The sequence below is a fragment of the Peromyscus californicus genome, unplaced genomic scaffold, assembly GCF_007827085.1.
Source record: "Peromyscus californicus insignis strain IS unplaced genomic scaffold, ASM782708v3 Scaffold_16__1_contigs__length_79575227, whole genome shotgun sequence".
NCBI lineage: Eukaryota > Metazoa > Chordata > Mammalia > Rodentia > Cricetidae > Peromyscus > Peromyscus californicus.
The window spans coordinates 21182079-21198319 of record NW_026294458.1 but is presented as its reverse complement, the minus strand read 5'-3'; the positions used below and the strand labels follow the sequence as shown (position 1 = coordinate 21198319).

The window sequence follows — 16241 nt, the reverse complement described above, 5'->3', positions numbered from 1 at the left end:
TATGCATTCAACTCATTCCTATTAAACTCTAACCTCAGGTACCAGAAATACAGCAGTGAATAAAACAAAGTCCTAATTGGCAAGAGGTTTATTTACAGTCTCACTGAGAAACACAGTAAGAAACTAAACCACCACATGATGTGCTGAAAAAGAAATATTTGCAATATTTTAGTTTCATAGATTTGAAAAAACCTAAAGGAGGTTTCTCTGAGAAAACGAGTGAGCTCAGATGTGAAGGAGGAGATATGCTATCTCAATGGAAAGCATATTTTTCAAGCACAGTGCAGTTTGTGTGAATGCCCTGTGGAAGCTCCTCCATGCTGGTAGAATGGCAGTGTGTGCAGGGGTATCAGGGAGAGCTTTCATTTATCACATACTTTCAAGTGCTTCTCTGTCTCTCTGTCTCTCTGTCTCTCTCTGTCTCTGTCTCTCTCTCTCTCTCTCTGTCTCTCTCTCTCTCTCTCAAACACACACAAACTCATACCAAATTCTTTTTTTTTTTTCATACCGAATTCTTACCAAAACCAAGTATTATACTCTACCTTATAGATACATATAGAAGGTTCAGAGAGGTACCTCAGCCATTTTGTGTACCTCTCTTCAGTATCATAGGAAGGTCTATCTGACTCTTAAGACAATAATCTTCCCATTCCCATACACTTACTATATAGTAGATCTACATTTAACAAATGTCAGTGTTCCATGTGAGTGTTAAAGGTAAATTAAACCATAGGAAAATCTCATTGACTAAAAAAAAAATCTGTTTATATTATATATCAGGAAATCATGGTCATTTAAATTAAAAGTATACTACATTCTTTCTCACTGTTCTCATCAGTTGCTTCAAGTAAAACTGATTAGCTTAATATTAATTCCAACAGATACATAATACACATTCAGCTACTATATAACCTCTAATTACACAATTAAAAGTTGTTAGCAACTTGGTAGAAAACTCCAAGGCGCTGACAGTGGAGATGTAACAGTAATGATTCACCTTCACTTGGAGCAGGGGCTGAAATTCTCTCACAAGCTTCATTGAAGAGTCATATATGGAATTTCCTATTTTTATTGATTCCAAAAGTGGTACAGGACGAAAGTCAGTGTGGTAAAGTTCGGCATTCAACCAGGAAGCTACAAGCTGCAAATTAGGAAGAGTGGCACTCATGCCAACAATCTGCACAGCATTAGACAGAGCACTGGCTGAATCTTCCCGGCTAGAAAAACCAATGAAAATTACATTAGGAAATATGCAGAAAGCAACACATAGTACTGCTAACAATATTCTTGGTCATGGCCTTTGGTACACAAACACAGACATTTCTTTTAGAGTACAGATTTGGGGATAAAATTACTAGATCACAACTGGCCAGATATTCAGATTTAATGAGTGATAGGAAGCTGTTTTCCAGGGAGACAATATCAAAGTAGCACTCCCACAATCTGTGTGTTCTGCTGCTCCACAATCTTGTCATCATCGGACAACTGTATTGTCAATCATTTTAATAATAAACAGTATGGAGAGACTACAGCAATACTTATTTGAAGAATAATTTCTCTGATGATTAATGATGCTTTATGCCATTTCATATGTGCAGACCACTTGGAACCTCTCTTGCAAATGTCTATTGAAGCTTCTCACTAATACACTGAGTTGTTTTTCTTAGTCAGTTGTAACATTTTTTACATGTTTGACACAAAAATTAGTCTAAAATGTATTATTTAATCTCAGAACATGTAGGCATTTTCTGGTTATGGTTTCCTTGTACTTGGTAGGGATAAGTATGTAGCACAGTATACAGAAAACCAAGCCATCAAACAATAAAGATATTTAATAGGATAAGAAAAGCAAACAGGTTTTTCAAAAAGTAAAAACAATCACAATATACTATAGCTGAGTTAACAATGCCATATCACTGTAACACTGAATAATGATCTAAGCAAAATTAGAATCCAGTTTGGGAGGATGGGAAGATGGTGAAGAAACTGAAGAGGATGAGAGGAAACTGGGTACAGGTGAGTAGAAAATACAAAAGGAAAACATCTTAATTCCCCATAGCAAGAAATCAGTATACAAAAATTGTACAAATATCAACTCAAAATGGATCAACAACTTTAATTTTAAACCTAAAATAAATTTTAAATCCCAGCACTCAGGAAGCAGAGACAGGTGTTTTGTATCAAACAAAACAAACAAAAAAAAAAGATTTTTTTCCTAGCTAAATATCTTGAAAGATATCCTCTATATTTTCTTCTATAAGTTTCAGAGTCAGGTTTTTGTTTTGTTTTGTGTTTTTAAGACAGAGTCTTGCCAGGCAGTGGTGGCGCACGCCTTTAATCCCAGCACTTGGGAGGCAGAGCCAGGCAGATCTCTGTGAGTTCAAGGCCAGCCTGGGCTACCAAGTGAGTTCCAGGAAAGGTGCAAAGCTACATAGAGAAACCCTGTCTCGAAAAACAAAAAAAAAACAAACAAAAAAAAAAGACAGGGTCTCACTTTGCAGCCTTGGCTGGCCTGGACTTGAAATGTAGACCAGGCAGGCCTCAACTCAGAGATTCTGCCTCTGCCAAGTACTGGGACTAAAGGTGTGTGTCTGGTATGGGATTTGTGAAAGCACACCAACAGCAGCATAGAAGCTAACCCCAAGTATACACAGGTGGGGCTACATGATGATAAAGTTTCTATAAAACAAAGAAAGCAATCAGAGCACACAGGCCACAGAATGGGAGAAAATCTTCACCAGCTACACTGCAGACAAGAGGCTGATATCCAGACTTTACAAAGAATTGAAGAAATTAGATACCAGGAAGTAAAACTACAAATCAATATCAACAATAGGCAAATGAACTGAATAGACAGTTTTCAAAAAGTAAACATAAATGGCCAATAGCTACTTTTTCAGGTATTCAAAGAAATGCAAATTAAAACTACTTTGAGAAAGCACCTCATCCCATTCACAATAGCTACCATCAACAAATGTGACCACAAATATAGGAGACCCAACAAATGTTGGAGAGGATTTACCATTAGTGGAGGTGCAGCCATTGCAGAAATCAGTTCAAAGATTTCTCAAAAAATTAAAAATAGAACTACCTTATGATCCCTCTATTTCACTCCTAGGCATACACCCAGAGAACTCCATAACCCTACCATAGAGATTTGCACTCTCTTGTATATTGATGCCTTATTCACAATAACAAAGAATGGAATGAACCTATTTGTCCATCAACAGATGAATGCATAATGAAAACTTGATTGCGCACGCGCATACATACAAATACCATTCAGCTATAAAGAAAAATGTAATTATAAAATTTGTAGAAAACTGTATATCTTTGAATGTGTAATCTTCGCAAGGCCACACAATCTCAGAAAGAAAAAGAAACTTATGTTCTTCCTCATACACACAATCTAGCCAAAATAATATGTATGCATATGTATACATACATATATATATGAAAACAAATGTAAACATAGGTACAGTAGAATATGTAGAAAAGTGAGCCAGAAAGGCTAAATATTAGGGGATTAGGAAGGACTGAGTGCAGGTAATGGATACAAGTTATGAGAAAGAACATAAAGCTAATTGTTTTTCTAGTTCTAATTCTATCATAGAGTTGTCATTTTCATCAAAATGAGTAGTCAGAAATGTTCAAATGTTTGAAAGTAGTCTAACATTAGTTAAATACTTCTTTTAGAGCAGTGGTTCTCAACCTTCCTAATGCTGTGACCCTTTAACACAGTTCCTCATGCTGTGGTGACCCCCAACCATAAAATTACTTTCATTGCTACTTCATAACTGTAATTTTGCTACTACTATTAATCTAATGTAAATATCTGTGGGTTTTTTTTCTTTTTGATGGTCTTAACCCCTGTGAAAGGCTCGTTCAACCCCCAATGGGGTCACGACCCTCAAGTTGAGAACCACTATTTTAGAACAAAAGCAAACTACTATCCATGAATTTGTTTAAATAAAAAGGTACTACACTCCTGTAAATCTTACTTTTTCACTTTTATAGATTCTTTCTCGACATCTTTTCAACAAATACCAGGAAATCAGTCATTTCCAGTACTCACCACGATGCTGATTTCCGAGTAACATAGCAAATCTTGGTCAGTAAAAGTTCCAGAAGATATCCTCGGTGAGAGTCCCCCAGCATGTGTAATTCATCCACAACCACCATTCCTAGAAGGATTTTCCAGATTGAGCTTTTGCAAATTGCACAGTTCTAAGAACTATAAGACTCAGCAGCCCATGTATAATGGCAAATAACTGTCATAATAAGATCCCGCAAGTCAGGCAAAGTTCCAGGATGAAGGAAAGGCTGAAATATAGTTCTGTATAAGGGCCAATTGTCTTCCAAGATGTTTTCAGGGACTTAAGCAACCCTACCCTCATACATTCTAACTACAAAAGTCAGTGATTAGCTTTCTCAGGGCTAACAAAACCACCCGACCCAGTGTCTTAGTCTTCTTTCTACTGCTGTGATAATTGCCATGACCACTTCCTGATCACAGTCCATCATTGAAGGAGGCCGTGCAGGAATTCAAGGCGAGAACCAAGAGGCAGGAACTGCAGCAGAGACCACAGCAGAATGCTGCTTCCCGGCTTGCTCAGTTTGCTTTCCTGTACACGTGAGGACTACCTGCTTAGGGATAGCACCGCCCACACTGAGCTGGGCCCTCCCATATCAATTATCAGTCAAGAAAATGCCCTTACAGGCTTATTTTCATGCCAGTGTGATAGCAGCATTTCCTCAGTTGAGACCACTCAGACACTTCTAAACTGGTAATTTGGTAGAAACAAATAGATAATAAATACTCATCTTAGCTTTTCAGTGTTAAGTGATTTTAACTATTAGGAAACACACCTTGATTATCTTTGAAAGTACTTAGGAGACTGAGACAGAAGAGATGGTTTTAAGCGATTTTTAAAGATATGACAACTAGTATTACCCTACTGCTGAATATATAATCATAATGCCCTTGTCTAATGTCTGAAGAATTCAACCAACTGATTATGGACCAATGCTTGCTTTCTTTTTTTTTTTTTTAAGATTTATTTATTTATTATGTATACCCTCTTCTTCCTGCAGGCCAGAAGAGGGCACCAGATCTCATTACAGATGGTTGTGAACCACCATGTGGTTGCTGGGAATTGAACTCAGGACCTCTGGAAGAGCAGCCAGTGCTCTTAACCTCTGAGCCATCTCTCCAGCTTGGACCAATGCTTTCTTTAGTCTTATAGTTTTCACTTTTATAGTGTGTTCTACTTGTATATATTAGTTGTACAACATAATAGGTTTCACTAACTACTTTCATATATGCATGAAATGTACTTGTGATAGCTATTCTTGGTTTTCAACTTGACTACATCTGAAACTAAAACCTGAAAATGGAGGACACACCTATGAGGAATTTTTGCTTAATTTGAAGTAGGAAGATCCACTTCTAATCCTGATCTTTCAAATAGAAAGATACACCTTTAATCTAGAACTTGAGGCAGGAAGACACACCTTTAATCTGGGTCACACCTTCTGCCGGAAGCCTATATAAGGATAGGAAGAGGGGAGATTCACTCTTGGCCTGCTTGCCCTCATCTTGCTATCAAGTCCGTTCCTTCACTGGCATTAGAGCCTTCTACTTTGGGATTCCAGTGTCTATAGAAGACCAGCTGAGACATCCAGCCTCATGGACTGAACAACTACTGGATTCTTGGACCTTCTGTTTATAGGCAGCCATTGTTGGATTAGCTGGACTGCAGCCTGTAAATCATTCGAATAAATCCTCTTTCTACATATAGAGGTTTACTCTGTAAGTTCTGTTACTCTAGAACCAACAAGCCCTAACTAATACAGTACTTAACATATTTACCCCTCCTTACCTGTTACCCCATACCCCCTCATACTTGTCCCCTTATTTTGTCCAAACAGTTCCTTTAATGTTTGTTTGTTTCAATCTAAACTTTACATGACAGAAAAGATAGATTTGTCTTGAGTCAAACCAACTTTGGTAAAAATAATGATCACAATTCCATCCATTTGCCTAAAAACATGATTTTGTTCGTGGCTTTATTTTATTTTTTTTTAATCCATTCATTGATTGCTCAGTTCATTCACCCATTTATTGGATGGACTATTTGTTCTGTTGTTTAATTTTTGACTCCTATGGATATTCTGGGTTTGACTCTCCTAGTACACACATAACTGGTGAATATGTGCCTCCCATTAACAGGCTGTTTCTTCACACTGGGAATTGTATCCTTTGCTATGCAGGTTTTTTACTGATGCAATCTCGTCAGTTCTACTTTTTTCTGAGCTATCAGAATCCAGTCAGAACATCTTGCCTTTATCTTTAAGCGATTCCCTATGTAGTGCCCTAGCAGTTTCAAGTCTTACATTAAAATCTTGGATTTATTTTCAATTGACTTTTGTACAAGGTGGGAAATAAAGATCTAGTGTCACTCATCCATATGTGGATGTCCAGTCTTCCCAGTAGTACTTGTAAAAACTGGTTTTTTCCCCTCTAATGTAGCATCTTAAGCACCTTTGAGAAGAACTGGATGACAAGAGCCATGACGAGCGCTGCATGGTGTATTTCTGGATCCTCTATTCTAGTCCACTGTTCTCCACATCTGTTTTTGGGCTGGTACTATGTATGCTATTTTTGTTGCTGTGGCTCTGTAGTATAACATGAAATCAGTCAGGTATACTGATTCTCTTTGCTCCAGATTGGGCCTCCATGTGAATTTTAGAATTTTATTTTTCATAATTCTATAAAGAATATCATTGGAAATTTTATGAGAACTGCATTCAGTCTGTAAATTGCTTTCAGCAATATGACCATTTTAACACTATTAATTCTGCCACTCCAGAAACATGGCACATCTCTTTAATTTCCCTCTTCAGTGTACTCATTGTGAAGGTCTTTTACCTCCTTCCCTTGGTGAGGCTTATTCCTAAGTTTTGGTTTTTTGGTTTCGGTTTTGAGGCCCCTCCCTGCACACAGGAATGACTGCCTAGCTTTAGTATGTTCACTGTCGTACGCTAATTAAGAATTTCCCGGCAGCATCTTTTAAGTGTAGGATCATGTAACCTGCTGACAGGGATAATTCGACTTTTTCCATTTCTAGTTGCATCCTTTTTCTTTCTCTTGCCTTACTGCTCTATTAAGAATTCAAGCTTAATAGTGTGGGGAGTGGACACTTTTGTCATGTTCCTGATTTTAGAGATGCTTTCAGCATTTAGTATAACACTGGATATAGCAGGAATCCTAACTGGTCTTAATAAAAACCCGGAGCCAGATATCAGGGTAAATGCTGAAAGATCAGAGAAGCAGAGCAGCCAGCCACTAGTTCTTACCTCTAAGAAAACCTCAGCCGGGCAGTGGTGGCACACACGTTTAATCCCAGCACTCGGGAGGCAGAGACAGGCGGATCTCTGTGAGTTCGAGGCCAGCCTGGTCTACAGAGAGAGATCCAGGACAGGCACCAAAACAACAGAGAGAAACACTGTCTCAAAAAACAAACAAAAAACAAAAAAGCGGGGCTGGAGAGATGGCTCAGAGGTTAAGAGCACTGACTGCTCTTCCAGAGGTCCTGAGTTCAATTCCCAGCAACCACATGGTGGCTCACAACCATCTGTAAACGAGATCTGGTGCCCTCTTCTGGCCTGCAGGCATACATGCTGCATACATAATAAATAAATAAATAAATCTTAAAAAAAAAAAAAGCAAAACAAAACAATAACAAAAAGCCTCAATCCAAAGGGGGTGAGTTCCTGTCTCCTCCTCCTTATATTCCTTTCCCCACCCAGCCATATCACTTCCTGTCTCAACCTCCCTAGTGCTGGGATTAAAGGTGTGTGCCACCATGCCTGACTCTGTTTCTCTTTTAGACTGGATCAATCTTGTGTAGCTCAGGGTAGTCTTGAACTCACAGAGATCTGTCTGCCTCTGTCTCTCAAATGCTGGAATTAAAGGTGTGTGCCACTACTGCCTGACTTCTATGGTTAACTAGTGGCTTAGCTCTGCACTCTGACCTTTGGGCAAGCTTTATGTTAGATCACAAACAAAATATCAACACAACTGGATATAGTTTGACATATATCTGCCCTTTGCTATATTGAGATATCCTATTTCTAGTTTCTTCAAGGCTATTATCATGAATAGATACTAATTTTATCAAATGCTGTATCTGCATATAGTATGCTTTTTTATTTTGGTCCTACTGATGTGCTGTATTACACTTGTTGATTTGCTTATACCAAACAATCTTTGAATCCATGGAATGAAACCAACCTGCTCATGTGCATCATCTTTTTTTTTTTTTTACAATGTATTTATTTATTTCATATACAGTGCTCTGTCTGCATGTATGCCTTTATGCCAGAAGAGGACACCAGATCTCATTATAGATGGTTGTGAACCACCATGTGGTTGCTGGAAATTGAACTCAGGACCTTAACCACTCAGTGCTCAGTGCTCTTAACCACTGAGCCATCTCTCCAGCCCCCGTGCATCATCTTTTTTAATATATGTTAAATTTAGTCTGCAAGTGTTTTGTTGAGGATTTCTGCATCTATATTCTTCATAGAAATTTGCCTAGTTTTCTTTTATTGCTCTTGTTCTTTTTTTAATTAATTTATTTTTAGTTGTTTATGTGCATTGGTGTTTTGCCATGGGTGTCATGTCAGGTCCCCTGGAACTGCAATTATAGACGTTGTGAGCTGCCATGTAGGTGTTGGGACTTGAACCTGGGTCATCCTAAAGAACAGTCAGTGCTCTAAACCACTGAGTCATCTCTCCAGCTCCTCGTTGCTGTTATTCTTCTATCATTATCTGGTTTTGGAAAAGGAGTATTACTGGCTTTGTGAACTGAATTTGGAAGCACCCCTTCTCTTTCTACTTTATGGAATAATCTGAGGAGCTCTCGCATTAGCTTTTTCAAAAGGCCTGCTAGACTTCAGTAAATCTAGTGCTAGGTTTTCATTTTTTGTTCTTTCTTTTTTAAACTTGAAAGACTCTTTCCAACTGCTTCAGGCTCATTGCTCACTGTAGATTTCTTTAGGTATCTATATCCTGACTCAATTTTGTTGTTGTTGTTTTGTTTTTTGGTTTTTCAAGACAGGGTTTCTCCATGTAGCTTTGGAGCCTATCCTGGAACTCACTCTGTAGACCAGACTGGCCTCGAACTCACAGAGATCCACCTGCCTCTGCCTCCCAAGTGCTGGGATTAAAGGTGTGCACCACCACCACCACCACCACCACCACCACCCGGTCTCTTTCCTAGGTTCTTACATTCTGTGGTTCCACTGCTGATAACAACAATTCATATTATATGATATGTTATGTCAACACACTTTCATTCTTCTAAAAATATTTATTCTGCCTAGTTTGGAAACCAAAATCCCCAAGATAATTAAAGCCAATGAGGTCATAAGTAACAAGACAACTGATTGTGATTTCTCTCTTATCATGCCTTTCCAGTCACTGATTCTCAACCTCCACTTCTCTTCTACTACAACTTTTTTGTTGTTTTCTCGGTAAGCTAACAAACTTAATGTTTCTACTGCTACTACTACCATTGCTTTCCTACCTCTGTACAGTGACCTTTTCTTAAGGGTAGAAGGAAGTTATTAAGACAAAAAAATCTTTCTAGAGCATCAAGCACAAAAACAGTTTATGTGACTATCATTTCCCTATTGAATGGCAGCTTCTGAATCCAGTCCTAATCTAGATCCCACAGTACCAAAATATGATAATGAACACATAAATTCATTAACTGTATGGACGGCAGGGTCACCCCCAGCATGCTTCCTTCTCTTCCTGGTAGAGTTGAGACAAGAAAATAGAATAAGGAATAACAGAGGCTCAAGGATAGCCTGTCTTTTATAAAGTTTAAAAATGCAAGAAAGGGCCAGTGAGTTGGCTCAACAGGTAAAGGGACTCACTGCCAAGCCTGATGACCTGAGTTCAATATCCAGAACCCACATCTGAAAGAATCACGTTGTCTTCTGACCTCCCCTATGTGCTGTGCCACATACACACTCACACTCATAAAAGTTAAATAACTAAACGTGAAAATAAATTTGAATGCAAGATATTAAAATCAATAACAGAAAGACATAAAACACATTTTTTTTAAAAACATGAAGTTCCTGATATTACCTCTGCCAATTCTTGCCTCCAAAAATAGATGACAGAAAATAAACATATAGGTCATATAGAAATCACAGTTTTACTTCGTTCCATCAAAAACAGCAACAGGAAATACTTGTTTAATTTTGTAACTTCCTTACCTAACAGATCCATCTTGTTTTCCTCAATGAGGCGATTGATGAGCCCATTGGCTCTCTCAATAGTGCAAACAGCAATGTCCAAGGAGGAGAAACGTCCAGGAGGTGAGGTGCTGCCCATGTAGCCATCTACTTTTATTCCTACTTCCTGAAACAGACTCTGAATTAAGTAAAAAGAAATAATACAGATGAAAACTTAGAATTTAGTGAGTTACAGTTGGGTTCTACCGTAGATCATAGACAAACATATTTAAAGATGGTTGCTTCTGGTCAAGACCACTACAAGGGCTTTTATAATCACATACTAAAAATAGAATCATATACTAAAATATGTTTAGAATTAACAAAGCTCAGCACAGATTTCTGTTAAAAGGAGTGAAATAAATGTTTTAATAATCTAAGTTCTAACAGCTATTACAGAAATTAAAATTGGAAAACATTGAAGTTCTACATGTTTAATTGAATAATAGGTAGTAGTTAATTTTTAACACTAGTATGTTTTAAAGAACAAATTTATACTTTACAAGAAAAATATTCTTATCCTACAAAAGACTAGTTTTCCATATAATGGAAGAAAATTTTCACAAGTTAAATTCAGTGGGATTGATATTAACTTTTTTGGTTTAACTTTTAACTAACATACCTTCTCAATAAAAGGAATCCTTTCCTCATTTTGTTACTTTGAGTCTAAGTTGAGAGGAGGTCACTGAGTAGGACCAGCTTTGTTGGCTATTTGGCCTCTGAAATAACCGTTAAAAAGATTTGTAAAACCATAGAACTTTATAGATGCTCATTTAATCAATTTCTTCTGAGAGTTTGAGTTTATTGAGTTATAGTACTAAGAGTGAGCTGCCTCAGTTTACAAATAAAAACCACAAGGCTCTGCAGGTTGTGTGCCTGGCAACACAGGACTAAAATCCAGACTCCTGACCAGTCTATACAAAGATTTCTGTTCTGACAGCACACTACTTCAAATCTAATGGACACTATATTCATGAAAATGCCTTAAAATTCATGGAATATTCCATCAGCGGAAACTATGACTCGTTTAACAAGACAGAGGTCTGATCACAGATATGGAGCACCCTCTTTAAGCACAAAAGAATCTTTCCTTCAGTCCCTGGGTTTTCTCAGTGGTCCTCAGTTGGGGTGGGCTAGGCTTCCTTAAACATGCTGATTTTCCTTTGCAATTCCATGCTATTCTTTACTTCCTATGAAAAGCTTGTCATTTTTATACAGTATTCCCCAAGCTACCCTTTTAATTTGGTGTCCCTTCCTACTTTATGCAATAATAATTTTTAAAATCCCCTCTTTTGAATTTGTTTTGTTAGTAATACTGAACTATAATATCTCCAGGCCTCTTTTTATTTTTTGATATAGGGTTTTACTAAATTGCCCACATAATCCTCCTGCCTCAGACTCTCAAGCAGATCCAATCCCACACCTGTGCCACCAGGCCCAGCTATCCCACTAAACTATTAAGACTTGTAACAGTCAGCTTTTAAAGCTACATACATGTGATAGAAGAAACCTCGTTTTCCATTTGATTGCACACCTCCTTCAAATGAGTAAAGCCAATGCTACCAAAGACGAACCTTTCACTGTTTCAAACAGCAAAAACTATTACCTGGAGGTAGAATTTCTTCTCTTTAGCCACAGAAACAAAGGGCAGAATAAACAAAGCTTTCTTCTGCATTTCCAAAACCCGCTTCAAAATAAGTAACTCTGCAACAAGAGTCTTCCCAGCACTTGTAGGAGCTAAAACATGATTATTCCACATAATTATGACAAAAAAGTAACATTCAGTATACTGCATTAATAAATTTTGTAAGCCATAACCAGCATTACAGAGTCGAAAACTAATACTTCACTAAAGACTCAACTAGTGTTTGAAACCTTAACCCCCAAAATGCCCTGGACTCTACACTAGGTTTCCAAATAGTCTCAGAGTAAACAGAGAGAAGTTTTAAGTCTCTGTACTAAAAATTAATGATGGATATTACTGAGTACCCCATTAATTCTCTAAGTTTCTTTAAGAACTGACTGAATAGGTAAAAGTCCCACTATGCACCTTTAAGATAATAAGAGAAACAGAAATTGGAAGGAGATATAAGGAAGCTAACAAAATGGAGAGAACTTATGGGGAGAGGAAAGGAATGCCAAGCATCGGACACACCATGTGCAAAGGCCCAGAGGAGAGCCTGGAATGTTCTGATGACAGTAATTTCATGAGCCTGGAGCACAAAACCCTTCAGGGGAGAGAAAATTTAAAAAAGAGGAAAAGAAAAAACCCACCAGTGATTGGAACTGGGATTGGGAGACATGAGTTCAATTCCCAGTAACCAACCAGAGTTGAATTCCAGCATCCATATCAGACAGCTCACAACTGCCTGTAACTCCTGCTCCAGAGGCTCTGACATCCTCTTCTGGTCTCTGTGGGTACTGTACTTACAGCCTATACCCACACAAGGATACATACACACATACATAATTAGAAATCCTTTAAATGTTTAAATGTTCCACAAAGAAGAGTGTTATAATCTTACCATCTAAGGATTTTTTTTTGATCTATCCGGAAAGCAATGCAAAATGACTAACATGTTCTTAAAAATGGTGGAAAAGTTATATTTTTTGTGATCTCCTTGGCTACAGAAGCAGAGCAAGACCAGAGAAAAAGATAAACGAGTTACAAGGGTATGTCAGATCTAGAAGGAAGACAGTGAGTTACACCAAGTAATGGATCCAAGAAGAGAAAGTCCACAGATCCAACATACATCTAAGGTAAAAATGTCTTGATGGTGTGAGCTGCTGACCAATGTTGTGATTTAAGAAACTGAATGACCAGACCATGCCTCCACAGCAACCGACTGACACTACTGTGCACTTAGGAGTACTTTCTGTGTGCCCAACTCTTCTAAGTTTATATACTTAGGAAGTAATTTAATCCTCAGCACTACCAAGTCAGTTAGCCTCCCCCTCCTCCACCTCGCCCTACAATTTGCAAATTCACATAATCATTAAAAGATACAGTTCCCAGCCGGGTGGTGGTGGCACACACCTTTAATCCCAGCACAAGGTTGGCAGAGCCAGGTGGTTCTCTGTGAGTTCAAGGCCAGCCTGGTCTACAGAGCGAGATCCAGGACAGGCACCAAAACTACACAGAGAAACCCTGTCTCAAAAAACCAAAAAAAAAAAAGATACAGTTCCCAAAGCCAATCAGTCTACCTCCACAGTCTGAATTACATAAACTTAGTTAATATTCTAGTTCTTTATTATAGCCTTAATAAAAACTATGAATAGCCAGGTGGTGGTGGCGGCGGCTGCGGCTGCGGCGGCGGCGCACGCCTTTAATCCCAGCACTTGGGAGGCATATATAGGCGGATTTCTGTGAGTTTGAGGCTAGCCTGGTCTACAGAGTGAGATCCAGGACAGGCACCAAAACAACACGGAGAAACCCTGTCTTGAAAAAACAAAAACAAACAAACAAAAAACTATGAATGACTTCAGAACTTCAGAGAAAACTGACACAAAGGAACTGTATTTTATATTTGATCCTTAAATGATTGCAGATCCTTAATCTGATTGCAGATTGAACACAGGTTCAAAATTGTACATATCGGAAGTTGCCCTTGAAAACTCCATATAAATCTTAAGAAGCATTATATATTGTTTTGTGCATACAATCCTGCACAAACAGCTCAATTATGAATACATAAAGTTTACACCCTGAAAAGCAACTGAGATCAAATGAGGGAAGAACAGGCTGGCATTCCCCCGTTACAAATTCACTGAGACATGTGTTCGCTAAGCAAGAGGGATTTTAACTATATAAATTACCAGTGCTTTCCTTCCACTCCTCTACCACACAATGGAACCTTCAAGACTTCGGCATACAAATGACAACACTCCACACAGATCTCACCACTTTCTCTAGTTAAAGCATTTGCTTCGCCACCGACTTAAAAGATGCAACCACCCCAATAAAGAGTCCCTCACCCTGATAACGTTAGTGAAATGAGTTTACATAAATTTGAATACCTGAATAAACTAGATTCTTTCCTTCCAGGACTTGTCCAAGCAAAAGACACTCTGCCTGCCATTCGAACATCTTTTTTACACCAAAACTATGGTACTTCTCCAGAACTGCTTTAGGGAGTCCCCAATTTGCCAAGAGCAGCTGGTCAATCTGGTCTTCAGAAACTCTTTGCTTGCATGGCCCTTTCAGGAAAACAGAAACAATTACTTCCAACATACAAATTTAATGGTTAACCCTCTACTGTTGGAACTCCTACATGCTGAAATGAAATTCATCAAGACACAAGAAACTGGTCCTGTACAGAAAAATACCAGCTAATTTTTATTTATTTGATATAATTTTGAAAACTCTTAAGAGCCACAAACAAAAATTTGTGCTAGCTGGGCGGTGGTGGCGCACACCATTAATCCCAGCACTCGGGAGGCAGAGGCAGGCAGATCTTTGTGAGTTCAAGGCCAGCCTGGTCTACAGAGCGAGATCCAGGAAAGGCTCAAAGCTACACAGCTACACAGAGAAACCCTGTCTCGAGGAAAAAAAAAAATTGTGCTATACACAATGAATAAGGAGTTTGGAACGATGGGAGGAAGACACTCTATGATTGATAAGAGAGCATTACAAAGCTGTTAGAGAAGTTTCTGTTTACATTTTAGTATTGGGATGTCTGCCTAACCAAAGGCAAAGAATTATGGGATGCATTGTTCAGGCCTGTAATCCCAGCATTTGCGAAGCAGAAGCAGGATCAAGAGTTCGAGACCCCAGGCCAGCCTGACCTAGGGTAAGCCCTTGTAAGAATTGGGCTAACATTCTGAGAAAACAATATAAATCCCTTCCAGCTTTACTCTGGATTCCAAAAAGCCTGCATCCTACGCTACACCAGGCAATCTAGTGTAAGAACTTAAGTTGTTACAGGACATTATTCGAAGCAAGCCCTCAACATGGTGACAGGCTCTGGCCAACCGGGAAGTTGTTTCTGTGAAGTTGTAAAGACTCCAAACAAACAAACAAACAAAACAAAAGCAAACGAACGTCAATATCTATACAGGCAGTGGCGGGCTAAAACACAATCAGCTGGGCATGCTGGCGGCTAGGAGGGAGTCCCAGCCTCAGTGCCAGAGTGCATGCACCTGCAGCCCTCGGTGGTCCCCGTGCTGAAGTGCCTGCCCAGCGGCCCTCGGGCCGTCCCAGGCCCGGTGCTGAAGTGCCTGCCCAGCGGCCCTCGGGCCGTCCCAGGCCCGGTGCTGAAGTGCCTGCCCAGCGGCCCTCGGGCCGTCCCAGCCCCGGTGCTGAAGTGCCTGCCCAGCGGCCCTCGGGCCGTCCCAGCCCCGGTGCTGAAGTGCCTGCCCAACGGCCCTCGGGGGCCCATCTCAAGCCCAGTGCTGGAGTACCTGCCCCTGCGGCCCGCAGGCCGCGTCCCAGCCCCGGAGGCGGACTCAGCACCGGCCTAGACCGGAGCTGAGGGCTGACACCGCTATCACCGTCTCCCGAGAAGGAGTCGGAGCCGGACGCTAAACGCCGCCGCTTCCCATTCCGACGCGGAAGACTCATTGCAAACAAACTCCTCTCGGTTGTTCAGGGCACGACACGGTCCCAGAGGCCTCCCATGCGGGAGAGTCCCAGCCTGGTGACAGCTGCGGCCACCATCTTCCCGCCTCAGCCTTCAAACTCAGGCCTCCCAGCCCGCCCCGGAACCACAGAGTTCTCATGGCTAGAGTAACCCGACTACCATAGAGTCGTGAGGGAAGGAGCGGCCCGCGCTGATATCTGGCTTCCGGCCTCCGCCGGCGGCTAGTGAAAGGGAAAGTGGTAGAGCGCCCGCGACCTTAAAGGAGCGGAACACCTGAATATGCATTCATAGATGGTCCTAAAGACATTCCTTCTGTTTTTATCCACTTCTAGTTCGAATAGAGAGGCT

The 16241-nt window shown here is 39.9% G+C and overlaps 1 protein-coding gene across 1 annotated transcript in view; it reads right to left on the bottom strand.

The window, feature by feature from the left end:
- Positions 1-16004, bottom strand: part of Polq (DNA polymerase theta) — an 87975-nt gene extending 71971 nt beyond the window's left edge. Inside the window, 6 exon segments of the mRNA XM_052740641.1 lie at positions 998-1217; positions 4076-4184; positions 10297-10453; positions 11921-12051; positions 14332-14511; positions 15715-16004. Of these exon segments, the coding sequence (XP_052596601.1) occupies positions 998-1217; positions 4076-4184; positions 10297-10453; positions 11921-12051; positions 14332-14511; positions 15715-15874 (957 nt within the window). The 5' untranslated portion in view covers positions 15875-16004.
- Positions 16005-16241: the final 237 nt, after the last annotated feature.